Below are 27573 nucleotides of genomic sequence, written 5' to 3'. Positions count from 1 at the left end.
GGTCATTCTCCAAGCTGATCACAGGATTGTGTGTCAAGTGTGATTGAGTGACTTTGTATCCTGCAATAGGCTGAGACCTTATCTAGAATTAGTTTATCTGAGTTGCTCCCACTGAATGCTGGAGGAGAACCCAGCTACCCTTTAACCCTGAATGGATTAAGTGGGTAACTGGAGAATGAATTAATGAATTAATGAACCATAGCTAACATGTTCCTTAAATCACCAGGATTAATCCAGTTGCCTTGTTCATCTGTCAGAATATCTGAACAATTCCTTGTGTTTTTTCCTAATGTTGTTTGATTCACAAGAGATTATCCATTCTTAACAGTACAAAATTGAGATAAATTCTCAGCTTAGGTAACACTATGACTAGACTACAAACTACCTTTTCAGATCAGAAATGCATGTGATATTAAACAGGTCAAAAACAGACTAAATTCATGAATTAGCAACAGGAAATATGAAATCACATACATGGAATATGTGCTCCAATGAGTGGAACTATGAAACTACAAATACGCACTTGTTAAAGTTAGCGTTATCCTTATGAAATGCATCTGTTAGTAGTTTGTTCTACTCATCAGACATTTCCTTGAGTTTTCACACATTCTATAAGAAAACTGAAGTAATTCATGCACTTCATTTAGATAAATATCCTTGTACAGTTTTATCAGTAAATATGGATTGTTCTGTACAATGTAATGGCATTATTTCCTCAATAAATCTGGATTGTTCATACAATGTAATGCCATTAACGATGTGTAATTAAAATGTATCTACACAATCTCATTACCCAACTAAAAGCTTGCTACTCGGTTTCCAATCATCAGACCTCACAATCTTGACAGGTCTTAAAAATGTATGTATTTATTTTCAAACCAGACTATGCTCTTCTAATCTTTTCTCTAAATTTTATTAAAGTACAATCTGCTCATTCAATCTACAATTAACAGAAAATGTAAATTTGTTGGTGTAGTCCCAGGATGGAACAGAAATGCACAACTATTCTTAAAGCCAGCTAGTTCCCTCTTCCTGCTCATAGCAGACTACTCCTTTCTTCCCTTTAGCTTTAAATGCTCATGTAACAGCTTTCACTTGCATTACAGAGACAGCAATTTGGACTTGTTGGTAAGAACATCTTCAGCAAAAGTATTCCAGCAATTTGGAACTATACTCTCTCTGAGATTTGAAAGGAAATATAATGTCCCCATTTCAGAACCAAATTCCCAAATAAGCTCAATGATAGCTGTTACTGATAACTGATATTAAAATAACAAACACAACTACATTTAAACTTAAATAAAGCCAAATGTATCTCCTTAGAGCAGACAGTATGTAAATATAGAACTATTGATATACCTACTTGCCTACTTTCTTTGGAATATAATTACTCTGTCCTTTCAAACCAAGCTGAATGTCAACAGTTCTGACACAACCTGTACATCTATGTTATAATCTGTCCAAATAGTTGTCTATTGCCCAGATGTGTTCTTACTTTATGTAATTTGTAATATGGTAGGTAAGTATCTTTCAAAGAGCAATTTCTGCCTTTATGCCCTAGTCATGACTGAAAGGGGTTTCTGGACAAGTCCATCTACCTGTTTAAAAAAATAAATAAATGCAATAAAACTATAAAATAAAGTATCTGAAGAAATAGCCTTCATGCACAGATGACTTATCTTTTAAAATTTGTTCTATTTTGAAGCTATGTAACCAGCCTGAAGGAATAGGTTTCTTGCAATACACAAGAATATATGATACCTAGGGGCTTGAGAATTTTGAAAATGCCCACATATGATGATAACTATATGGACTTTTGCAGGTGGCAACAGCTCAGTTTAGAACATAGCTTTAGTTACATGTGGCTCCTTATAGGTTTTTTAAACCAAATGAGGAGGAATTATTTCAAAGCATCACAGTGAAACATCAGAGACTGTTTAAAGACTTTCCTAAAGATGTGTGCGTTGGAGCATTGTTAGAGGTTATGGATAGCATATCAATCTATGAGTCTCAGTTGAGACAACAGCAACTTAAGAAATTTGATCAAATCTTGTTTGATTTCAAACATGACCCATGTTTTTTCATGGCCCTGATTGAACACTTCTAAGGCAGGTACAACTGCTTTAAGAAAGGACAATGAATAGCAGTCTGGAGATTGTACTGAATCCAGCAAAGCCACTATGACCAATGAGAGCAAGCCTTTCCACACACCTCCTCAAGCATTGGTGCTGATTGGCTCTGTAGTAGAGGATAGGACAGAGACACACCCACCTGATGTCAGGAGGGAGATCACTACTACACAACAGGGTTTTTTGGGGTTATCTCTGCCTTTACTGATCGCGCATACCAGGTTCAACATCAAGAAGAGGGAGAAAAAGGAAAAGGCAGCAGGTCGATGAACAGCCACCACACTGAAACTTCTATGGAGATAAATGACAAGTCCATAGTGGTGAACATCTCTGGTAAAACTGACACAGTCACAACTATCTCTCCTAGAATGTGGTTTATCCTTCATTCCAGCGCAATGCTCAGACTTTACTGAAGTAGTTTGTAATTTGAAACTTTTTATTAGGAATGTGATGTTGAGAACACTATTTCATAATTCTTTTGAAACATGTATTTTTAAAAACCCTAGCACTTTTCAGCCAATCCTAGACTCAGCTCTTGAAGCCCTTTGTAGAAAATGCTAATTTGATTTGTTCATGCTGTTTTCTAAGCCAGGAGGCTCTAACTCATGCAGAGAGGGAAGTCCTAAATGACTTATATAATGACGCTGATGTTGTTATTAAACCAGTGGATGAAAGGGGTGCTGTTATTGCCATCCATTCCTCCTTTTATATTAACACTTTTACAACTATGTTGTCTAATGATGCTGTGTATGAATGGATAGATATTAATTATATCTGGACTTTGGAGCATGTTATTTTTTCTACCATAAGTGATTGTTTAGACAATTTTTTAATCACAGAGGAATTTTCTCAATACTTAATGATAGTTCGATAGATTTTCAGTGTCTACCCAAAATATATAAGAATTAATGCAGACCATCATTCAGACCTATAGTTTCAGGGAGAGGGTGGTTGACTGAACCTTTTTCCAACTATGCAGATAGACAGCCACGCATAGTATTGGATAAGGTTATGATAGTTCTTAAAGACACAAAACAGTTTCTAGGGGATTTGTTCAAATATGTTACCCAAGCCACTGACCTTAGTGGTTGCTTGATAGTTACTTTAGATGTAGAGTCACTGTTCACAGTGATTCCCAATTTAGAAGGGATTTGAATGATTAGAGATTTCCTAGGAATGCATGGTGGATATGATAATAGACATATAGATCTAGTTTGCTTATTCCTAGAGGTGGTGTTGTACAATAATGTTTTTATGTTTGAGGACAACTGTTAACATCCTCAAGTCTGGCATAGCTATGGGCATGCCTTGTGCCCATAGCTACGCCAATATGGTTTTAGCCTTCTGGGAGCAAGAGTATGTATTGAAAGGCACCGTTTTCTCCACGTATGTCATGTTTTACAGGGAGTTTGTTGATGATATCTATTTGTTGTGGAATTGGAATGAGGAGCAACTGGATTGTTTTGTATCATATCTGCATACTACAATGTCATTTTTGAGATTTACTAGTCACCATTCTAGGGACATGATTATGTTTCCTGATGTACCCATCTCCATGAATAATGGGGGGGTGTTTAACACAGGACTCTACTGGAAACCTTGCAGGAAGAATGCTGCTTTACAATGAAGGAGTATGCATCCCCCGCATGTGTTTAAAAATGTTCTTAAGGGTTAGGGGTTTCCAGGCTGAATAATACTGCTGATGGTTTTATTAGTGATTTGACATCTTTGAAGAAAGAGTTTGAGATGAGGGATTATAGAAATCAGGATGTTGATTGTATGTGCAGGGAAGTGCTGGATATGAGGTCAGGTAGGGCGAGACCCTATTTCTTGGGAGATGATGGTAGTACCAGCACCATAGCTGTGGCTGGTGTGGTGACTGGGACAACACAAGAAGGTTTTGCTCCTAAGATGTTAACATATGCTAGTGACATTAAGGGTCGATGTTAAATTGTTAAAACTAACTGGTCCATCTTGGCAGCTGATGATTGGATCAGGGGTAAAGTTGGGGGACAACCATGGTTCAGGTACAAGAATAAGAAACCTCTAAAGAGACAATTATGCTATAGAACAGTCAACACACATTCTAGACTGTGTTCAATTGATTTTGGTACCAGTTGCTGCATTAGATGTAATATTTGCTCTTATATTGATGTCTCTAATATTTTTGTACATACTGTTTCTGGGGTTGTTTTTATGTTCAAGGGAGTTGCAGACTGCCAGACCCCAAATGTTATTTACTTAGCCACTTGCACATCATGTGCTTCCCTTTATGTGGAAAGGATAAGGGAGCATGTATATAATATTCAGATAGGAGACAGTAGGAATGCCTTGGCCAGGCATGTTTTAGAATGTGTAAGCTCTAATATCTTTAATTTTAAGGTCATAGAAAATGTTAAGCAGTGTTTGCATTTGGGAGATTTTAAGAATTTTACTGAAAACAAGGAGTTATGTTGGATTATTAGGCTTCAAGCAGACAGGATACCTGGCCTTAATGGTAGGGTTTCTTTAAAGCCAATATTAAAATCTAGGGATTTATTTAAATAAGACTTTTTAATCACTTGACTGGTTTGCATAATTGGTTGATATTTACTATTTGTGGAAACACTAGTTGCTTTCTTTTATATGTGGCATTTTGATTTTAATTGATATGGTCTGAAGAAGTACCCGTTGGTATGAAAGTGCTTACCTGTACCTTACTTGTATTTTGTTTCATTAAAGTTTTATATATTTTATGTTTTATTTGGTTATTTTTAGTTCTACTGTGTTTCCGTTGCCATCATTTTATAAGTTGCCTTCATTGTTTTCTCAGCACTGTTCATTCCTTGAGGGGACGCTTTTACTTCTTGTTGTACATACATGAATGTAGCACAACTAAGAAATAAAAAAATAACAAATAAATCGATTGAAAAGAGAAAACATCTCAATATGTTTTCAAATATTTAGAGAGATAAAAGACAATATCAATTTTAAGAAAAAAGTAAGTTGATAGCAATAACACTGTTAATTATCAGGACCGAGAGTTTTTCAAATAACATTTGATAACTCATTATTTCTAAATGCGTTATTACACTAAATCATTGCCTTCGTGAAAATAAGTAAATATGTGTATCAAAACGATACAACTACAAGAAACAATGTAAAAGTAAAAAAATAGCCGCCAGTCACAAACCAGAAAGGAAAAAGTATTAAAAATATTTTGGAGAGCAATAAGAAGGGAGGTTCAGATTTTAGTAATAGAAAGTCGGTACATTTAAATGTGGGCATTGTCCACACTGCTGTTTTATGCATAAACGGGATGTAGGATACTTGAGATGTAGGGACAGGTTGATTAACAGCAAAAATGTTGTGAATTGTGAGACTAGTGGAATAGTATACCTAGTACTGTGTGGGAAATGCGATGCATTGTATATAGGAAAATCAGAAAGAAAGTTGAAGAATAGAATGTATGAACATAATTATGAAATAAAAAATAAATGTAAGACTAATGCATTATTTAGACACACACAACAATGTGACGAAGCTAAATTTGCATTCTTTGTTTTGGAAGTGGTACCTAAGGACATTAGAGGGGGTCCTTGGGAGCTATAGGGAACTTTTCTGGCAGTTGACTTTGGAAGCGAATATTCTGTCAGGGTTAAATGATACAATTTTGTTAAAACCTGTCCTAAAACTCAGAGCAGCAAAGTTATAGAAATTATTGTATGTTCTTACAAGTTTTAATATGTTTCATTCCTGTTAATGTATATTGTGATATTCTGGTATTAATTCAAGTACCCGAATGTAATATTTGATTGCAGTTTTTATTTTGTCCACTAGAGGGGGTTATTGAATTTACTATTGATATAAGTAGAGTGAAATAATTATGAATGTTTTTAAAAAGCTTTTTTATGAAAATTAGAAGTTGTTAGATTATAGATTGTATTTATTATTTATTAGAATAGTATTTTAGTGTTAATATATTTATTGTATTATATTGTTTTATTTGCAAAAAATAAGTAGAAAGTTTTTAAATGGATTTTATTGAGGGTAATTGATTAATTATGGTATAATTGGTAATGAAAGGAGAGTTTATGGATGCATTTAAACTGCTAAGAAGGAGAGGTATGCATTACATCTGAGGAAGTCTTGTGAATAGACGAAAATGCTGTTGTGATAACAGCTTAATGTGCTGTTTTTCTCCTATTGCAAATTTTGTGGATTATAATAAAATGTTGAATTACTAAGAAGGTGTGTCGTGAGCTTCATCCAGGTGCTCTTATTGTGTTTTGTTTGGTCATTTTGGTAGGAGCACTTTGTTCCCTTTTTGTTGGAGACAGAGTACTTACAATACTGTCTTTCGGCTTTTCCTGGTTAGGGGTCGCCACAGCGGAAACTCTGGTCTGCTAATGATTGGCAGTTGATTTTTATGTGCTGGCTTGCCAGGCCTAATGCACAACCTTCAATGAAGGAACGCCCATCCACACATGTCGACACACAGAAGACGCTCTGAGAATTGAATGGGCAACGTCTAACTGTGAGGCGATAACGCTACGCAGCACCACCACCATAGTAGACAGAGTACTTGCAATAAATTATTTAAATCACTACCTTTGTGTCAAGGACACTTAAAAATACAAATATCAATGTTAAATAAATGTTAAATATAACACTAAACCAATGCATGTGAAAAAATAAAATGAAATTCAGACATTCTGCTAAAAAACTTGTCATGAAAAACTGGTCATTTTAAAGACCATATCAAAACCTTTGTAACTGGAGAAAACACTTAATGTTGATGGTCTCATTGAGTCCTGGTGGGTAATCTACTCTTAAGGCTATCTGCCATTTAGTTTTTCTACAGTCTAACAAAGCTTTAAAACTGCCCACCAAAGGACCACAAACCACCTTTTCCAGAACAAAGAATGTGAATTTCTTAAAACTGTTGCATTGTAAAACATGACGTGCCAGTGCATTGTTCCTATCCTTATTTCTCATTGCCAAAATATATTCATAAATCCTTCTACTTAGTGACCTGATGGTTTTACCCACATAAAACTGGTGCATGAATTACACACTGCAAGATAAATTATACCAACAGAATCACAAGTGAACCTATCCTTTGCCCACAGAATTATGTTAAAATGTTTCAGTTCAACAGAACCTGAATTGACTATATATCTACACTGCTTGCAATGACCACAAGCAAAAGTCCCAACAGGGTCTTTACCACCGTTGTGTGATCCTTTTATTGTTTTCTCAAGGATACATTTTATGTCATGTGCTTTTTTATAGGTGCACAAGGGTTCATTACCCAAGACTTTCACCAACTCAGAATGTCCAAGCAGAGCATTCCATTTCTCCTTGGTCACACCCCTGATGATGTCCATCCCATCCAAAATAGACAATGGGAAGGCTAACTCAAACACCTTGTGGTTGTGTTTGACCCTAGACTCCACACTGTAATTGCCTCTCAAAATAGGACTCGCTGAACTCTCATGTAGGGATGTAACTTCAACAATTATTTTCCATAACCAAAAGAGGTCATACCCTCTTGCTATAAAGAAACCAACAGGTTTGTTGACTTCAAAGTTAAAGATGGAATCTTCACTGGTTAATCGACTCAACCTAATGAATTGTCACTTGACCACCCCTCTTTTCATGTGCTGAGGATGGAGACTATCCCTATGCAAATACTGGTTGACAAAGGTAGACTTCCTATAAATACTACTAATGAAGCCAAACTTGTCATCAAGTAGCTCCAAGTGAATGCCAAGGAAGTCTATTGCTTTGCTAAAACCACCTAGGGTAAAATTCAAAAAGCTAGTGGAACCATTTAAATCATACAAAAATTGGTGAAAACATTCAAGGTTCCCTTGCCATAAGAAAAACAAATTGTCAGTATATCGCCTGTAAAATAGGATGTTTCTGGCCAAAGGGTGTGTTATAAAATATTTCATCTCCCACATGGCCATGACAAGGTTGGCAAAAGAGGGAGAAACTCTGGAACCCATAGCTATACTGGAAATCTGCTGGAAAATGCAAGATCCAAACTTAAAAAAGTTACTGTCCAAAATTGTCTCCATCAAAACACACACAGTATTGATCTTATCATTATCAAAATCAATATAACCAGTCAGATATTCCCTGAATAAATCAATTACTATTTTCCTATTTCCTGATCAATACTTGTATAAAGTGAAGTTACATCAAGTGTAACAAAAATACTGTAGACATATCTATGTCTTTCAAATTGAGGTCATGTAACAACTCTAATAGGTGCCAAGAATCTTTTAAATAAAAACTTGAATTTCGGACAATAGGATTCAAAATTTTATCCAACCAAATCAAAATTGATTCCATCTTAGAATGAGCTGCAGACACTATGGGTGTAAAAGGGGGGCTGTTCTGCTTTTGTGGACCTTAGGAATACCAAAGAGAACTGCTAACTTTGGATATTCCACCTGCAAAATCATATAAATTGAATGTCCGATGTTACTCTGACAAAACAAATGAAATAACAAATTGTCAATCCGCTTAAAACACAATTGAACATCATTTGTGTTTACCTGTTTGTAATTTCTTTGGTCACTCAAAAGCTGCAACATAGCCTTTTCATAATCAGCAGTCTGCATAATAAATATAGACCCATCCTTGTCTGCCTTCATCACTCTCAACTCACTGTTGGTAGTTAACTCAAACAGGGCTTTCCTCTCCCCACTGGTAAGGTTTTCAGTTTTATAAGACCGTCGACTAATGTCTGCAAAATGCTGTTCACATAGTGTCCCAAACACATGTAAAGAAGGACATAAAGCAGGATTATAAGTGCTTCTACATTTACATTCATCTGTTGATAAACCAGAAGTGGACAAACCATAAAAAATGAACTTCAAATTTAATTGTCTCAAATATAATTTGAGGTCCACCAAAATATTTATTACATTCACTTTATTAGAAGGAATATATGTAAAACCACATTGTAACACCTTATAGGATGTCCTGTGTCATGCTCACTTCAGACAAGTTCAAAATGTCTATATTCTTGCTCCTGTTGTTCCTTTTCTTCCCTTGCTCTTTCTTGTGTGTAGCCTGAACAATGTTTGACCACCTCGGGGTTCTCTGTACACCTGATTTGTCCACTAAAAAAGGTCCACTCACTGTGGAATTGGAAGGAACAACATTAGAAGAACTATTAACAACTGTAGAAGTAGCTACATCGTTTTTGCTAGAAACAGAAGCTGAAATAACTGCCTCTGTTGAAGTGTTAATATTATCCTTTACACCTGGTGTTTTCGTTTGCATTTGTACAAAACGTTTAGGTAAAGGATAAGCTGTTTTGTCTGTGTAAGCTGTCAAGTCCCTTTTTAATTTCCCCTGTTTTCTGTTAATGATAGTTGCTCTCTGCCTGTCCACTTTGACAGAAATGCCTTCATATAAAGTGGAAAAATGTGGGAAACATTTGGACCCCCTGACCTTGGCGTCCAAAGTTTCCATATCAATTTTTAAATTAGACATGTTAGACTTATAATGAGTGATCAACATTTTCATCACAGCAAGACCAGTACCATTAAAAAGTTCAATCAACTGTTGGTAGAAAGTGTCCCCTTGTTGAACACAATTGGGAAACTTATATAGCCTTAAGCCATGTGGAACACAGCAAAGCCTTACACACTCTTCCAAGTAAGCTACCTCCATTTGTAAGCAATAGTTTTTAGAGAAAGTTTTTCCATTAAAAACAGATCATTTTTGTAAATGTTGTAATCATCTAAACTATTGCTTTCAGTAGTGACACTTACTTGTGATTCATTACTATCCAGCCTAAATGGATTTTGAAACTCACTGAAAACGTGAGAGATCACATCACATTGAGGAACAGTACCAGAAACAGTCCCAAGAACGCCGTGAGGATGAATACCACCATCACTGGGTCCGCTAGGTGAAGAACTGACTCCATCTTTGTTTCCCAAAGCCAACTGGCTGAACGACTGTTGCACTGACGTCAAGACACTACTAACAATGCTGCTCTGTAGCTGATCGCCTCCTCCTTGGTTACCCTGGCAATGAGAAAAACCTTCTCAGATGGCCATAACAATGCTGTCCATAAAAGACTCATTAGACAATGAAGAATTGTCTAACACAGAATGGGTGGTTAAATTCAGTAGACAGCCTTTGAGAGCTCACTTTCTGCCATGACACTGCCAAACGCCTCCAAAGTCAAACCAAAACGATACAACAACTCCAAGAAACAATGTAAAACTAAAAAAATAGCAGCCAGTCACAAACCAGAAAGGAACCAGACCACAATTCTTTAACCGTTTAAGAAATTCACATTCTTTGTTCTGGAAAAGGGGGTTTGTGGTCCTTTGGTGGGCAATTTTAAAGCTTTGTTAGAATGTAGAAAAACTAAATGGCAGATAGCCTTAAGGGCAGATTACCCACCAGGACTCAATGAGACCATCAACATTAAGTGTTTTCTCCAGTTACAAAGGTTGTGATATGGTCTTTAAATTGACCAGCTCTTCATGACAAATTTTTTATCAGAATGTCTGAATTTTATTTTATTTTTTACATGCATTGGTTTAGTGTTTTATTTAACATTTATTTAACATTGGTATTTGTATTTTTAAATTTCCTTGACACAAATGTGGGGATTTAAATAATTTATTGAAAATACTCTGTCACTGGATGTTTTTTGCACATGTTAAGTATATAAGGGTAGTTTGATGTTTTTGTATTTATTCTGAAGATGTTTGTGGTGTTGTATTAAATGAATGAAAGCTTAAAGAACTGTGGTCCAGTTCCTTTCGGGTTTGTGACTGGTTGCTATTTTTTTAGTTAAATATGTGTATCAGTTTTAGATTTATCTAAACTAGCATTCCAGTCCTGTACAGAAATATATGCATTGCTGAGCATGGTAGGCACAGGTCTAATTAAAATGTCTAGAAAAGTCAAAATGTCCCAAGTGGTGCATGAGGTGTACCTAAGGGAAAGGAAAAAAATATTATATTTAAAGGACAGCAAAGGCGTATTCCTTGCTAACTTTTATGGCTAGTGTCTTCAGATCAAACAGGGAATTCTATTCAGATATGCAAATTATTCCTGCAGGACCTAGTCACTGACTTTATAGTCATTTCTTTTTAAACCTTAAAGGTGTACACAATTTCTTCTTCTAATGCAAAAATGCAAGCTGTTTGAATTTTAAGACTTTGTATGTTTCTGCAAGAATTGAAAGTCTCTATAGCCTCCTGTGTTATGAAGGGGTAAAGCCCTAGCTACTGCCCAGGGAATTAAAGGTCATTTAGTGTTTTAGGCAACTAATGGAGCTGGCATGAGCAGATCATGGCATCTCTGGGCAGAAGGCAGACTTCCAAGGATTTCAGACATATCTCATCAAACTCAGTGATGAGTTATCCAAATTTACTTGTAAAATCAATACACCTAACATAACACAACTGCCGTTTATAGACCTGGTTGTCCCTTCTACAGCCAAACACAATTAAATGCTAAGAACAAAATCCTAGCAGTTTACCAGCTTAAAAAACTCTATAGTAAGAGAAAACACTTCTTAAATCATGTAATAATTCTAAGTCTTATTATTAAAGACTGCATCAAGAATATTAGCAAGAAACTAAAGATAAAGGGCTAGAAAGATAAATCACGAACTTACATTTTCTTTTGATGTCAACTATAATATGTCCTTCTCTAGTAACATTTGGAAACTAACAAATAACATCCAGAAGTGTTTTGAACTTATTCAATGTGGCATAATCAACTCTGAACCAGCAGACATAGCAAATATAACTGCAGACAGAGTTAGTGCAAACATTACTTCTGAACCAGCTATCTAAATTCAACAAATTCCTGAATCCCTTACAGCTCCTGATGTCATCAAGTAACATGTACTGAAGGTGGTCTCTAAAACCATTGGGACTGATATTTTACCCAGATGTCTAATAAATAGTATCAAAGATGCTCATGAGAAACTGCTTCTTAAGTAGCTTAGCCTCAGCTTAGATGTAGGAATTGCTGCTGAAGTATGGCAAATTGCAGTGTTGATGTCCCTACACTACTACAGCCCTGTCACAAAGTGTAGATCCATTAGCCAGAGTAGCGTGACTTGCAAAGCCATGGAATACATTATATATGTCCTCATAAAGTACAGAATAAAAACCATATCAGGCTAGACCCCACATCACTTTGGCATTGTAAAAGGAAGAATTTGGATACTCAGTTTAGTTAACATCCTTAAGAAGGTCATACTGGCTGTTGAAAGTGGTCATTCTGTTTGCTCAGTTAATTTGGATCTGGCCAAAGTATTAGACACTAAACCCTATGTTGATAAGTGCTTTAAAAGTAGATGCATACATGGTGAGGTAGATAGTAAACTTGTTGAAAGATAGATCCAACATAGTTACTGAGACAGGTGCCTCCTTGGAAATATATATTCAACAGGGCTTATTACTGGGAACCCCTCCTTTTCCAGATCTACTTCTCTGATCTCTATACCAGGAATCAGGACCTTTTGTTAACTATATTTGCAGATGAGTGGAAGACGGGTGCTGCAGTCAAATCTCCATCTCTGATACCCCTTCATTACAGAAGGAACTAACTCTCATAAATATCTGGTTTATGGAAAAATGATTAAAATTAAATGCATAAAGCCACAGTATTGTCATATTTTATAAACAGCTCTCTCCCTCAATGTGCAGTATAGCCAATACCCCACAGCAAAATTATAATGTAGTCAGGGATCTTGAAACCAGTATTGACAATTTCCTCTCCTAATGCAACAGTAGACAGAAATACTTTTATTTAGTACAACTACAAGCTAAAAGCATATCATCCAGGTTAAAAGAAGTTATTATTCCTCTGTATGCAATCCAAATAAGATTAGATATTGACAACAATGCCCTCTTTGGGATGTACCTTTCTAGATATACTTCTTCTTTTCTTTCAGCTGTTCCCATAAGGGGTTGCCACAGCAGATCACCTGTTTCCATTTCTTCCTATCCTCTGCATCTTTCTCTGTCACACCAACCACCTACATGTCCTCTGTCACCACATCCATAAACCTTAACTTAGGCCTTCCTCTTTTCCTCTTACCTGGCAGCTTCATCCTTAGCATCCTTTTCCCAATATACTGAGCATCCCTCATCAGCACATGTCCAAACCAATGTAATCTCGCCTCTCTGGCTTTGTCTCCAAACCGTCCAACCTGGCTGGACATACAAATGATCTGAAATGGCCCCAGAGGTTCCTAGCCAAGAAGGTTGTTGGCCCAAAGTTAATGAACTACCAGGAAAGGCTTGAAATTCTACCCCTGTACTTGGTTTCTAATAAAATCTTGTGGAAAATCTATACCCTGCATTCCACACCATTATCGACCACAGCCTTTTTGATCAACTGCATCTTTGATATAGCAAATAGCACCACTAATATTAGAACCAGGGGCTTAAATTTCTATGAGTATATATATGATATGTAATTTTTAATATATCTATAATATATATATATATATATATATATATATATATATATATATATGTATTATAGCTATAGCTAGATAGGTATATACATAGATAGGTATAGAAAGGTTGTCTATCAGATGTTCAAAATTATTTGCTCTGAATCTGGTAACGTTGACATCACAACATCGAATCTCACAATGCTGGAAATCAGAAACATTATAAGACACTGAAACCTATAAGTTCCTACCACTCTGGACACAGGAAGAAGTGCTAAAAGTCCAGGAGTTTGGAATACTGTGCATCTGACAGACAACCTTGTGTGTGTGTGTGTGTGTGTGTGTGTGTGTGTGTGTGTGTGTGTGTGTGTGTGTGTGTGTGTGAGAGAGACAAAATATTCAATAAAACTGCAAGAAAAGCCCAGCCAAGTTACAGTTTCACTGTGTGATACTTTAAACCTCCTGTAATGGAGGCCCATGGGATATATGCAAATAACTCATTAAGGACAATAAGTGTTTTAGACTTAAAAAGTAAAAAAATAATTGATATTCAGAAGCCATGAAACTGGCTGTCACTTTATTTAACTTGCAGGTGAAGCCACTACTATATTCTTTTACTATAATTTTCAATGTGTGTGGGAAGAAAGGGACACCTTGTAAACAACAAGATTTACTTTGATTTAGATTTTGTTTTCACCTTTAATTTTTACTGTTTGTTGTTAGGAAGGGATATGTTTTAGATAGGCTCATAGGCTTACTCTAGTCTTCTCAATAAATTCAGACATACTGCAGACAGGATAATGCAGAGCTTATCTGTCTCCATAGGGGTTCCCCAAGGATCCATCCTTGGACCCCTACTTTTCTCTGTTTACACCAATAATCTAGCCTCTGCCACCAAACATGGCACACTCATCCAATACGCAGATGACTTGACCATCATCTGCTCAGCCCAGTCCCTACCCAAACTGCAAAAAGTCACACAGGAAGCCTTTTCCTCCATTGAAACATGGTTATCCGATGCCCAATTAATACTCAACCCAAACAAAACTAAACTACTCATCTTCCAACCCACCAAACATACTCAAAACAACTCTCACTTTAACATCACAGCAAAAGACAACACCACTATATACCCAACTGAACACACCAAATTGCTAGGAGTGGAAATAGACAATAAAGTAAAATTTGACATTCACATATCCATGACCATAAAAAAAGTCCACAAAAAACTAGGAGCATTATACAGAAATAAACAATTTCTCACCAAAGCAGCAAAGATTTCAATAGCAAATTCCCACCTTATCTCCACCCTACTTTATGCCGCTCCAGTATATACCAACCTAAGGCAATGTGATCTAAACAAGCTAGAGACCTGCTACAACAAAATCGCCAAATTCGCCACAGGGGCATCCTATCGTAGTCACCACTGTCTCTCACTAGCTGAACTGGGCTGATTTGAACTCCCTCACCTCCTTCAGTGGTATCAACTCTCACTCACCCACAAACTAGTAAACCATCCACTAAATGTCCCATCCCTCCAGAATCTACTCCAACCCTATCGCACCACCAGACCACTAAGATCCAGCAACAAAAATCACTTGCAGATCACTAAAGCCAATAACTCTGCTGGTGAAGCACTATTCTCTTGCATCATAGCCAAATTATGGAACTCACTCCCACCCACAATTACCTTCGTACCATCATGCACCAACTTCAAAACTTTATTAAAAGCGCACCTAAAAACATGCTGGCTATGCCCTTGCAACTCCCACTCTAATATCATCCACCCCATCCAACTACTACCTTTCTTTCACCTCCACTAACTACCTTGATGATAGCAAGCTCAGATGCTCATAAGCCTAGTACTTATTATACAGCAGGAACTTCTCATTGTTACATTTGTTAATGCCTGTTATGTACTTCACAGATAAAGATTCTAGTTGTCTACTGATGTACTATGTTCTTCATCTGTAAATATGTTGTAAGTAATTTCTATGTTAAATTGTTAATTGCTATGTAATCCAATGTAACTACTGTCTGTTTATTTTACTGTGGAGCTTTTCTCCCCGGGCCTCTGCTGAAAATGGACCCACGTCCAGTCGGACACTCCCGGTCAACAAATTTAAATAAATAAATAAATACATTATCTAAACCATCCTGTCTTTGGTTTGTGATTGACTGTGCAGTTGCCTGGTAAGAGAAGTTTTTATTTGAATTTATATTTTATTTTTACATACTGTTTTTCACTGTTTGTAGGAAGGAAGGGATAGCTTGGAAACAATATGATTTACTTTGATTTACATGTTGTTGTTTTACCTTTAATTTTTACTGTTAGTTGTTAAAATGGGATAGGTATTAGACAGACAAGCTCTAGACATCCCAAGAGGCCTAGTCAGCTATAAATTCACACAGACTGCAGAGAGGACAATCCAGGGCTTATCTAAATAATCTTGTCTTGGTTTGTGTTTTATTGATCTTTGCTGTTAAAAAAGGTGTGACTACACATCATGTAAAGGAATTCCAGCTTTTGTGTGATTTTCACAACTTGTATATCCAGAGCAACAACTTTACTGTACTTAATTGAGATATGCTTATTTTGTCTTCTTTTGCACAAAAAACTTCGAAAAAATCAGTTTCTGCACTTCCAACTGAAGGCACAATAAGTTACAGCATACAGAAGTTACTAGAACTCAACATCTACTTGTTGCTGAATTGATGCCTTGAAGTCTGCAGAGTATCTGGAGCCTATTACTCTCAGAGTCACAACAGCTGGGTATTTTAACTTTACACACTCTAATATGCCTGAATCTGGTAGAAGAAGGTTCTGGAACTTGCTGGACAAGGGAAAAGAGAAAAAGATAACAAAGAACAATGAAAAGAGCATGCAGAGCATGTACTGCTGTTAAGCTAAAAGCAAACCCTTATAGGCCTGCGCTACCAACAATACTGCTGGCTAATGTGAGATTACTGAACCCAGGCAAAGTTTTCTCCAGTGTATTACTGAATAGACTGAAAGGAGCAGTTGATGACAGACTCCGACAGGAACAGGCTGGATTTAGATCAGGTCAATCCTGCACTGATCAAATATTTGCACTAAGGCAAATTATAGAAAAAGCAACAGCTTGGAAGAAATCAGTCATTGTCAGCTTTGTGGACTTCAAAATAGCCTTTGCCTGCATACATAGGCCATCACTATGGCACAACTTGGCAGAATACAGGATTCCTCCAAAATTCATTACACTCTTTGAGTCCGTATCAAGACAACAAGTGCACAGTTCATGTGAATAATGAGTACAGTGACTGGTTTGCAGTGCTCACTGGTGTATGACAGGGATGTATACTGTCTCTCTCATTATTTGCAATAGTTTATGATTGGATCATATGGAAAGCATTACACAGAAACTCAGTGGGACTGGAATGGGTCAATGACAACAAGCCATGTGATTTGGACTTTGCTGATGACATAGATCTTATTGATACAATATGGAGTGGAATACAGGCAATGACCACATCAGTAGAGAAACAGGGGGGAAAGTAGGTCTCAAAATGAATCCTGACAAATGCAAAGTGTTGGGACAGCAAAGCATGGAATGACAACAAAGACATAACCACTGCAGGATCAATATTAGACATGACAGAGATCTTCTGCTACCTGGGCAGTTTCATCTCTCATACAGGTAACCATGAGAAGGATGTTCTGGTTAGACTTGGAAAAGCAAATGCAGAATCCACTAGACTATCCAAAATCTGGAGATCAAAAAACATTGCACTCTCTACAAAAGTGAAGCTATACCAAGCACTGGTGCTGTCTACCCTCATATATGGTGCTGAGCTATGGCCAATCACAGCATCAGCCAAGAGAAAACTTAAGACTGGTCATCATAAATTCTTAAGACACATTTTGGGAATATCATGGAAGGACAAAGTAAAAAATGAGAGTGCTGGAGAAATAATGCAACAACGGAAACTTAAAAATATCATTATGGAAAGAGGACTGCATTGGTTTGGTCATGTTAATCACGTGGACACTAGCAGGATTCCTATACAATCCCTCAACTTGGAACTAGCTGGATATAAGAGAATACTAGGCAGACCTCGACAAAACTGAAAAGGAATTGTAACAAGAGACTTCCAACACCTGACTATCACTTGGGTAGAAGCTAAACAAACAGCAACTTATAGGACACAGTAGAGTCAACTTGTGACCCAATGCATCATTGATACAGAGTGAACCAAAGACCAAAGAAGACAAATATATTTTTTGTTTTTTATTTTTCATTTTCAATAAAACAGAAATCCAAAGTGTGTAACAATAAATATGAAGGGAAGTTCCCAAAGGGATCTTATCTGAGTCTGGAAGCTGTATTCCACCAGTGCAGGCTGTTGAGGATATTCAACTGGGAGATTCCTACAGCTGGCACTAAAAGACTGGACACAGGGAGTCAGTGGAAGGAATTCTGAGCTCTGCAAACCTGTAGAGGTACAAAACTCATATGCCACTGAGGCAGTAAAGGCTTGTAGGTAAGTACTAGGCTAGTCGCCCATGAAGGCCGTTTTAAGCCTAGCCAATTTCCCTTTTTGTGCTCAAATTAACTTATCCAATTTTGTTATAGATTGGACTAATCTATCTCATGGTTAATAATTATATATTACCCCTAAAGAGAATAACTGAGATCATATTATAGATAATTTGAGGGGACCCATGCATGGGATGAAGCAGTTAGGAGTTGTCTTTGCCCATTAGGAGTACAGGGAGAAATAATAGGTACAATTTCTTTTTCCCATCCATACATCCAAGTTGCACTTGAATATTGACAGGGATGAACTTTGTTTTCTGTGGATGCGGATTGTGTTCCAGAGCAGCATCCCCTGCAAAACATACCTGTCCCTCCAAACTGTTCTGTTGACATTGCAGAAGAGGCTTAGATCTCTAGACTGAGAATTTATGATGCCATTTGACTTGCTGATATGCAGTAAATCCATCAGCATTTTTCAGAGTATGCTTTGATAGCCGGACACAGGTTGCAATTTAGCAGTCTGTAGGACACCAGGTATAGTGACAGGGCTTTGAGCCAGCCATGTAGGACATGCTGTTTAGGCTTTGTATCCTTTTAGTAAGTATCTCTGTGGACATTCCAGTTGTTGCATGTGTGAGATGTAAGCCAAAGGGGCATTTATATTCAATGACATCCCTAGATGTAGACACAATCCCTTTGTTTATAAGCTATGCAATACAGGAATTTCTTACAACAATAGACACATGTTTGCCAAAAGCTAGTCCACTATCCACCTAAATTACAAAATCTCAAACAACTGGGTCAATTCTTAGGGGCACTCTGTTAATATGGTAGTCCCCTATGATAGATGACTTTCCAAAGGACACAATAATGCATTTTTTTCACATTTAGTTTTAGTCTATAACTTTGGCACCAGTTACTTATTTGGGATAAACCTTCCTGCAGGGTGACTAGTCAGGCAGAGCCCTTTGGTATTGGCTTTTACTTCAGAAAAGTAGATATCAAACCAGAGAGGTCCCAGAACAGAACCATGGGGGGGACTGTACTGATGACTGGAATCTCCATGGAGGTAACTTCCCCTATTTTGATTTTTTGAATCATATTTGTGAGCCAGTTGCCAACCTAATGGGTGACATAGGGGTTTATTTCCAGTTTATTTAGATTTCCTAACAGGCCTGAGCAGGTAATTGTGTTAAAAAAAATTGGCCAGTTCGAGGTATGCGGTATGTACCATTTTTTCTTCATACATTGCTTTGGTGATCTTTTCAAAAAAAAATTCACCAGGCTGAGTAAGCATGACCTGCCCATGACAAATCCAAGCTGAGAAGACTCCAGTGTTTGATGTATGAATGCATATGAAGCATGAATGATAAACATATGTTTTTCTCAGATTTGAGATGATTACAGCACCGAGTACCACAAATTCAATATTGCAATTAAGCTACAAAGTAGTGCAAGTGCTGTGCATGGCCTGCCTTTCAAGTGCCGCAGGGTTGAATGAGACAAGTAACCGTCATGACTAGCACTGCAGGTGTGACGTGGGACACAGTGTGACTGGTGCTGTATGCTTGAACTAGTTATGTGGATTCCATGCAATGCCGAAAAATACTATTCAGACATGGTCTGAGTCACCCTTGTTTTGTTTTCTGTCTACTCTTGCTTCTCCTTCTGTCACTCTCCTCAAATTTACCTTTTTGTCCATCACTAAGGACAACTGTCCGTTCTGGAGTAAGATAAGTGAAAACATCCAGGCTCAGCCAAATTGCTACTTTGTGAGAGAGTCCCAGTGGAATGGTGTTCAGCCAGTTTTCTATTGAGAATTATATTTCTGTACTTCCAAACGCAAGCTAAGGAAATTAATATATTGTTCATGTTTACAGATACATTCTTCACTTCTGATATTACGCCATGTCATGGGGCTTAAAAATAACACAGATACTTTCAGGATGTGCTCTAGTCTAATGTGCATTCCAACTGGAAGCTTTCCGGAAGAAGAGTGTGCCACATAAGATACAAATCACTGCAGCCAACTTAGCATTAAAGCTTTAGAACTCATATCCAATAATCTCCAGGCAGGTTTGTAACTGCAGAAACATAGTCCACAATCATACAGGCATAGCTATATTCCAGGGTATGTCAATGCAGGGAGCATCCAACCTGTTTCAACAGAATAAGACAGCAGTAGACAGAGTTGTAACTGTATAAATTGTGATCAGCATTTGGAAGATCAGGGAAGATTATGGAGCACATCAAGGGAACAAGAGGAATAGAAAGCAGGAGGGACAGGTAAAAGGTTTATAAATATCCAGCAAAAAATGATTATTTATTATTGATGTTGATTATTTCTTCAGCATTTTAGCCCAGCCTCAGTGTATAGAGGGGGTGATTTTGTTAGTAACTTAATTGAACTAGAAAGAAAGATGATTCTTAGTTACAAAACTTTATGTTCCAGGGGTTTAAACTTAGAAGTCAATCTGAATTTCTAGTATACTATTGTATTTAACGTTTTCTAAGAAATGTAATTTATATTATTTATTTGAAAAGTTTTTGTAAACATATGTTTAATACTAAGTTAAAATAAGATGTTATTTATTCTTGTTGCATATTGGGCTTATGAAGTTTTTTGGATGATTAGCTGTTTAATTATTTGATTAATTTACTGAGAATCAACTGGGTTGAACCTGTATAAAAAAGGCTTGTTTTGTGTATGTGTTTTATCCTGATAAGGTGAATGGCTGAGGTACCAGATGTACTTGGTATTAAAGAAAGGTGATTGAAAAGTCTGTCTCAGTTTTTGCAATTGCAATTGTGATTTTTTTTTTTTTGCTGGATTGTCATTTGAAGGTGTTTATAAATATCCAGTCAAGTTACTTGTCAATTAAAGAATTCACAGTCAGTGAAGACAGATAAGAACATTTCAAACTTGATGAGCTTTAGGAGGAATCAATTAAAATCAATCTTAAAAGTGCCAATATTGAGTCAATGGTAAATTTATAATAGTCATCTACTAGGACAGGCAGATTAAGTCTGGATTATTGAAAACATATGTACAGGCAGGAAAACGATCTACAAAGTGAAAGCTAGATGAGGTAGAGACTGCCACAGGCATAAAGGTGCTCTGTACTGCAACCTCAAGCTACAAAGTGAAAGCTAGATAGGTAAGGGACTGCCTGTAGCTCTCAACTGTCCACATTTTCTCAGACTTTTGCCTCATATTTTTGATCTGTTCCTCATAAAAAGTGAAAGCCAGATAAGGTAGGGACTGTCACAACCACTCTGTACCACAACCTCAAGCTACAAAGTGAAAGCTAGATAGGATAGGGACCGCCCGTATCTCTCAACTGTCCAGATTTTCTCAGATTTTTGCCTCATATTTTTGATCTGTTCCTCATAACATTTGTGGTTTTCTGGCAAATCATTGAGAATTGAAGCCATTAAATAATGACATACATTAGAGATTTAGGCTTCATATCCTTCAGAAAATACTTGCTAACACAATGCCTGTTATTCTAGCAATTTTCTAAGTTTATACAAGCAATATTTAAAATCTGTCCATATTTTTGGACCTTTCACCCACCATTATTTTAGGCTTTGTCCCGATTTCTTGCACTAAGAGGTTGAGAGGTATGGGACTGCCACAGCCATGAAGGTGCTCTGTACCACAACCTCTAGTTTTAGTTGGCCTTCCCAGGTAGCCAGTGGCTTCACTGAAATGTGATGGGATCCCTCAAGCTGCTCCAATATTTTCTACCAAAAATAATGGTCAGGTAGCTTCATAACTGTACAGAGACATGCCACTTATCATTTAGGACTGCATGTGTTCCCCACCACAAAAATCTAGGGAAAGTAATATGAATTGTTAAGAACAAGAGACTGCAAATAGCCTGCTGCAAACAACAGGGTATACCAACTGAAAACAATATGACTACAATGTGTTGTTAGGTGCAATAATAATAGGTAATTTCTGACAGAATAATGGGATTAAGGCTGTGAGCTGTACTTCCTGTAGTACAGGGTTTGGTTCCCTCAATCCTCTTTTGCCTACTGTATGACCTTGAGCAGGTGACTTCACCAAACATTGCTCCCAGGATATCCCTGAAAAGGGTCTGTTTCTCTAGTGGGCATACCTATTTAACAAACAGGTATTATTATTATTGTGACAGCCCTCCACTGGACCTGTAATCAAGGAGCTTAAATCCTAACTACTGGCACCAGTATGGGACGTACACTGGGAGGATGACAAGTACACACACAGTATTTCCAGATGCAGCTCTCTGCATCAAGTGCAACTTCCCTTAAGAGCACACAGAAACCATAGTATGTCCAGGGCTGATTTCTCCCTTTTTCTCCAGATCCCCATTAAGACTCCTCACTGGCACAGCTATAGAGTTGAGTCCTTAGCCAAGGTTCCAAGACAAGTCCTCCAACACTCTTACTGTCCAACCAGTGCTTTGTGTCCTTGCCCAAGTAGCTGATACACACACTCTTGGAGATTTGTTTTACACACACACACACACACACACACACACACACACACACACACACACACACACACACACCTGAGAAAGGCTGGCACAGGTTTACTATCTATGCCCCCTTCTGTCCAGACTATAAGGTAGTTATCACTGTCTCCAGAACCCCTTATCAACTACTTTAAGGACCTTAACAAAGGATGTCCAATCCTACTGTATAATGTTACTATTAATTAAAATGGTAGTTTAACCAAGAGCAAGGCTATTAGGAGTGGCCCACAGTGTCACCAAATAAATATGCAAGTACTCTCAGAACTTAAATATGTCTAGACATATCAGCCACAATGAAAGGCTTAAATATATTTAACAGTAAATATTACAAGAACAAGATGATACTAAATACATATATACAGTGACATCAGAGTTCAAAACTACAGGAAATATTTAAAACAACATTGCAAAACAGTCTCAAATAAATTATGCTTTGCTATATTCCTGACTGTATCTAAGAGAATTATTATACCCTAGTTAAATTGCTTAAGAGCAAGGCAAGTGTGTGATGAATGGATCTTGATGTTGTCAGGTCCAAGATAGAATACAGAATGCTGTCCCTCTCTCAGAGAGTTCTTAAATTAATATCTCAAATATTACTGCTGGGATAGCTTGCAGAATTACATCATTTCTTGTCATCTGACTCTATCCAAGGTGAAACCCTCTATTGCTGGAAGCTAGATGTATTTAACATCTACCTGTGAAAATACATAGACTTCAGATCTTTGGCAAATGGTGGAAGTCATAAAGCCTAAAACACTTCCAAGACAATACATAAAGCTCCCTAGGTTTAGACATTCCCCTGGATTCATGAAGCTTGTGTCTCTTGCTGCACTGAAACTGAAAGCTAACATCTTTTTATGGCCTGGCCATAAAGCAATTTAATTTCAGCTATTTTTCTGAAGTTAACCTTCTGTATTCCAGTTTCCACTATTAAAATATATACATCTAAACAGTTACAACAGTGCAGGTACACTTCTGTTATGTTCCAGTAGGGCATGCTGTGATTACATTTTAAGCACTTTGCAAAAACCTTTTTAGCACACACATCCATACCAGCAGTTTGAGATACACCTGACATACAATTATAATATATTTGTAACACAAGTATCTTATATGAATCATGTTGATATTCACAAATAACATATAATTATTTACAAAATTCCAGATAGCTGGGCTGGCAGTATCTCCTTTCGTGACAATTATTATTATTGAAAATAAAGTTTGACACAGAAAAGTAAATGATGGGTTATTCTATCAGTAGAAACTGATAAAATGAAGATAAACTCTTACTACCCTTTGTATACATGATTTTTAGAAAAGGCAGCTGAAGCCTTCAAAGAGATCATTTAAGCTTTTTATGCAGCAATGAAGATCTGGAGATGGAGATCAGCATGGCGCATTATGGGATGGAGGAGATACTTAGCAATGTGAAAAACTGTGGATTGCTAAATGATCCCAACATCTGCGTCATTAGTTCAGTAAGTCACTGAGGAAGAACCCACTCTTAATAGATGTGAAGATTAAGGATGAAGAATACATGAATAGCTCGGAGGTAAAAAAAAAAAAAACAACATCGAAACAAACAAACAAAAAACAGCAACAATTCAGAAAGCTTGTTCTGAACCAGAGAAAGCATGAACAGATTCTCCCTTTTGACAGCTAACTGAGTTTGCTGTGTAACACCTCATGATAAATATTGGTGACAGTCTATCATAAACTAGCACAGGGCCAATCTGTGTTGCTAACATGCCATTCAAGAGCTGAGGTTTTGAGAATAAACTGGGGCTTGTGAGGAATAACTTCTACAAGTAGGAAATGGCAGGGGTCACAATGTGGTAACATGAATGCCACTGGCATTCAGGATTTTGCTTCATATTTGCCAGAAATAATCTAAGTCATATGTCATGGCAAATTGCTACTGTCATTCTGACAAGACGGATTAAGAGGTCTGCAATCGAGCATCTACAGGCAGTCAGTCTTACATAAAACATGTCTTTCTTCAGGCTATTTCTTGTAAAAGAAGAAAAAAATCAGCAGCGAAGGTAGTAGATGAATTATTTACTTTCACCACAAAATCTGGTACCTCTGCCTTTCGCCTTGATCCTTGAAGGCGAAAGGCCGAGGTACCAGATTTTATGGTGGAAGTGAAGAATTCATCTGCTACCTTTGTTGTTGTTGTGTTTTTTTTTTTCTTCTATTTTGGTGTTATTGTGTTTTACAATATTTCTTGTAACAGACCTGAGATGGGGTAGTTGAATAAACAATTCCAGAATGCAGGAATGACTACCAATATTTTCTTAATGCCAGAAACAGTAATGTTAAGAGAAGTTGCAATGCAGGGCATCAGCTATCAAGTTATAGCATGATGTAAGTTTAAATTTCTTTTTTCCAGGTTCCTCACTCTTTCTGCACTGAAAGCTGTCACACTGGCTACAGAAAGGCCTCTCGGAGTGGACAACCTTTGTGCTGTTTTGACTGTTTTCCATGTTCCCAAGGAGAGATTACAAACCACACTGGTAAGTAGAAGTTCTAACAACAAATCAAATGTAAAATATAATAACTACTAGAAAAATAGAGAAGTTTTGTTTAAAAACAAAAAACAAAAACAAACCCACACAAACCAGTAGAATTACTACCCAAGAAAAAACAGTAAGCAAAAAAAGTAAAGCAAAATAGGTCCTACACTGCAAATTTAATTTAAGATCTTTTGTTTCTTCTAATGCTGAGACTTCATCAGAATATTTACAAACCAAATAACTCGGGTTTAAATAATGAAAAATCATATTACTATAAAAATGAAAAACACATGACCCCCCTCATACACTTACACTCAAGATTTTTATTTTTTACTTAAAAAGATTTCACCAAATGCATGTGGGGTGATTGGGAGCACCAAACTGAGTACTGAGAAATTATTTAACAGCGAAAATTAAATGCAGCACTTGAAACCAGGACTAAATCAGGCCTTTTCTATTAATAGTGTTTTTAAAAAGAGAGCTGCCAAACTGTGACAGCTTTTTGCCTCAGTTTATGTTTAATATTTGAATTTGTTTTTGATGGTGTGCATTTCTTTAACGTATTATAGTTGTTTACATTAGCTTTATATGAGGGGGTCATGTGATTTGACTAATGTGGTTATTACTATTTTCATTACTTAAACCTGAGTTATTTGGCTTATAACAATTCTGATTAAATCTCTGCATACGAACAGATGAAAGTACTTAATCAAATTAAATTTGCTGTGTGGGAAGAACCTGTTTCGCTTTCCATTTTTTTAAAGACCAACTAAATAGAAAATAAACAAGCTGTACTTAGATGTTGAAGTAATAGGAAATGTCATATATATATATATATATATATATATATATATATATATATATATATATATATATATAATCAAAGGAAGACAACATTAAATATAGACCATCTGACCATTTACTTCACTGCAGGAAGTTAATATATCCCAATAAGCAACATTTAATACAAATATGTATGCTAAGATGAAATACATCTGCAGTTTATTTCTTTGTACACATCCTAATGCCATCCCCAACCTACATAGTATGAAATGAGTTTTTTTATAATGTCCAGTTAAAGGCATATTATTTCTAGTCCATGACTCCCACAGTTCAGATTGACATAATTCAGTACTATATCAGGTTAGAAACATATACAAGTTTCCACGTCTACATTTTTGCATATTCATAATTTTTACACTCTTCTAAATTTAATCCTTTTCAGATTCTGTTAACTGCATCAGATGTCCAGATGACAAATGGCCAAATGTGAGACAGAATCGATGCCTCCCAAGAATCACAGAGTTTCTGTCATATGAGGAGCCCTTGGGCACTGCATTAGCTATCATATCTGTCATCAGCTTCTCATTTCCTGTCATGGTGCTTGGTGTTTTTGTCAAATATCGGGAAACTCCAGTTGTTAAAGCCAACAACAGGGAGCTTAGCTACAAGATTCTCTTTGCTCTCATGCTGTGTTCTCTTTGCTCATTGATTTTCATTGGTCAGCCAACATCAGTGACATGCATATTGAGACAGCCTACCTTTGGTGTAGTGTTCTCCTTTTCAATTTCCTGTGTTCTTGCAAAGACTGTTACAGTAGTCATTGCTTTTTATGCCACAAAACCAAATAGCAGCTTAAGGCGGTGGATGGGCCCAAAGCTACCTGCAGCAATATATTTTGCCTGCAGCTGTATGCAACTTGTAATATGCATCATCTGGCTGGTGACATCACCTCCATTTGTAGAACATAATATTAAAATTCAGGCTGGTAAGATAATACTTCAGTGTAACGAAGGCTCTCCCTATGCATTCTGGGGTATGCTGGGTTACAATGGACTTCTGGCAGCTATGAGCTTTACTGTAGCTTTCCTAAGCAGAAAACTGCCTGATAGTTTTAATGAAGCTAAATTTATCACCTTCAGCATGATTGTTTTCCTCAGTGTGTGGCTGTCTTTCATCCCAGCTTACCTCAGTACTTCAGGAAAATACATGGTTGGTGTTGAGGTATTTGCTATCCTTTCCTCGAGTGCAGGACTGCTTGTTTGTATGTTTTTTCCAAAGTGCTATGTTATCCTATTGAGACCTGAAATGAATTCTAAAGATTTTCTAATGGGAAAGAAAATGTTCACACATTAAATGGGTTAGCATTAGTAAAATAAAGTAAAATAAAAAATGTAAACTGTTCAGGTATCTGAAACGACTGAGTTGCTTAAGCTACAGTACTACTTGTGCTAAATCACAGCTCCTAACATGTAGCATTAACTTCAAAGTAATTACACAAGGATACCTTAATATATAGAAGTTACTCTAAGTACATTGCAATGCTTATACCATCTACCTGTTTGATCTTCCCCATTTAGGTAGAACTTGGAGAAAGGACTTGTCTTTATGTCCTTGTTTTCAACAACTTAGAAATGAATAGATGACAAGTTATATTGTGAA

At 36.8% G+C, this 27573-nt stretch overlaps 1 protein-coding gene across 1 annotated transcript in view; it reads left to right on the top strand.

Annotated features, from left to right (window-relative positions):
• Window positions 1–27267, top strand: part of LOC122806093 (extracellular calcium-sensing receptor-like) — a 327999-nt gene extending 300732 nt beyond the window's left edge. Inside the window, exons 5-6 of the mRNA XM_044076330.1 lie at window positions 25008–25131; window positions 26357–27267. Coding sequence (XP_043932265.1) covers window positions 25008–25131; window positions 26357–27267 — 1035 coding nt within the window. The remainder of the gene's footprint in view (window positions 1–25007; window positions 25132–26356) is intronic.
• The last annotated feature ends 306 nt before the right edge of the window (window positions 27268–27573 follow it).

The sequence above is a fragment of the Protopterus annectens genome, chromosome 7.part0 (assembly GCF_019279795.1).
Source record: "Protopterus annectens isolate FY-2018-M chromosome 7.part0, PAN1.0, whole genome shotgun sequence".
In the NCBI taxonomy this organism is placed as follows: Eukaryota; Metazoa; Chordata; order Ceratodontiformes; family Protopteridae; genus Protopterus; species Protopterus annectens.
Note: the sequence above shows the minus strand (reverse complement) of the source record. Positions and strands in the feature narration are given on the sequence as shown.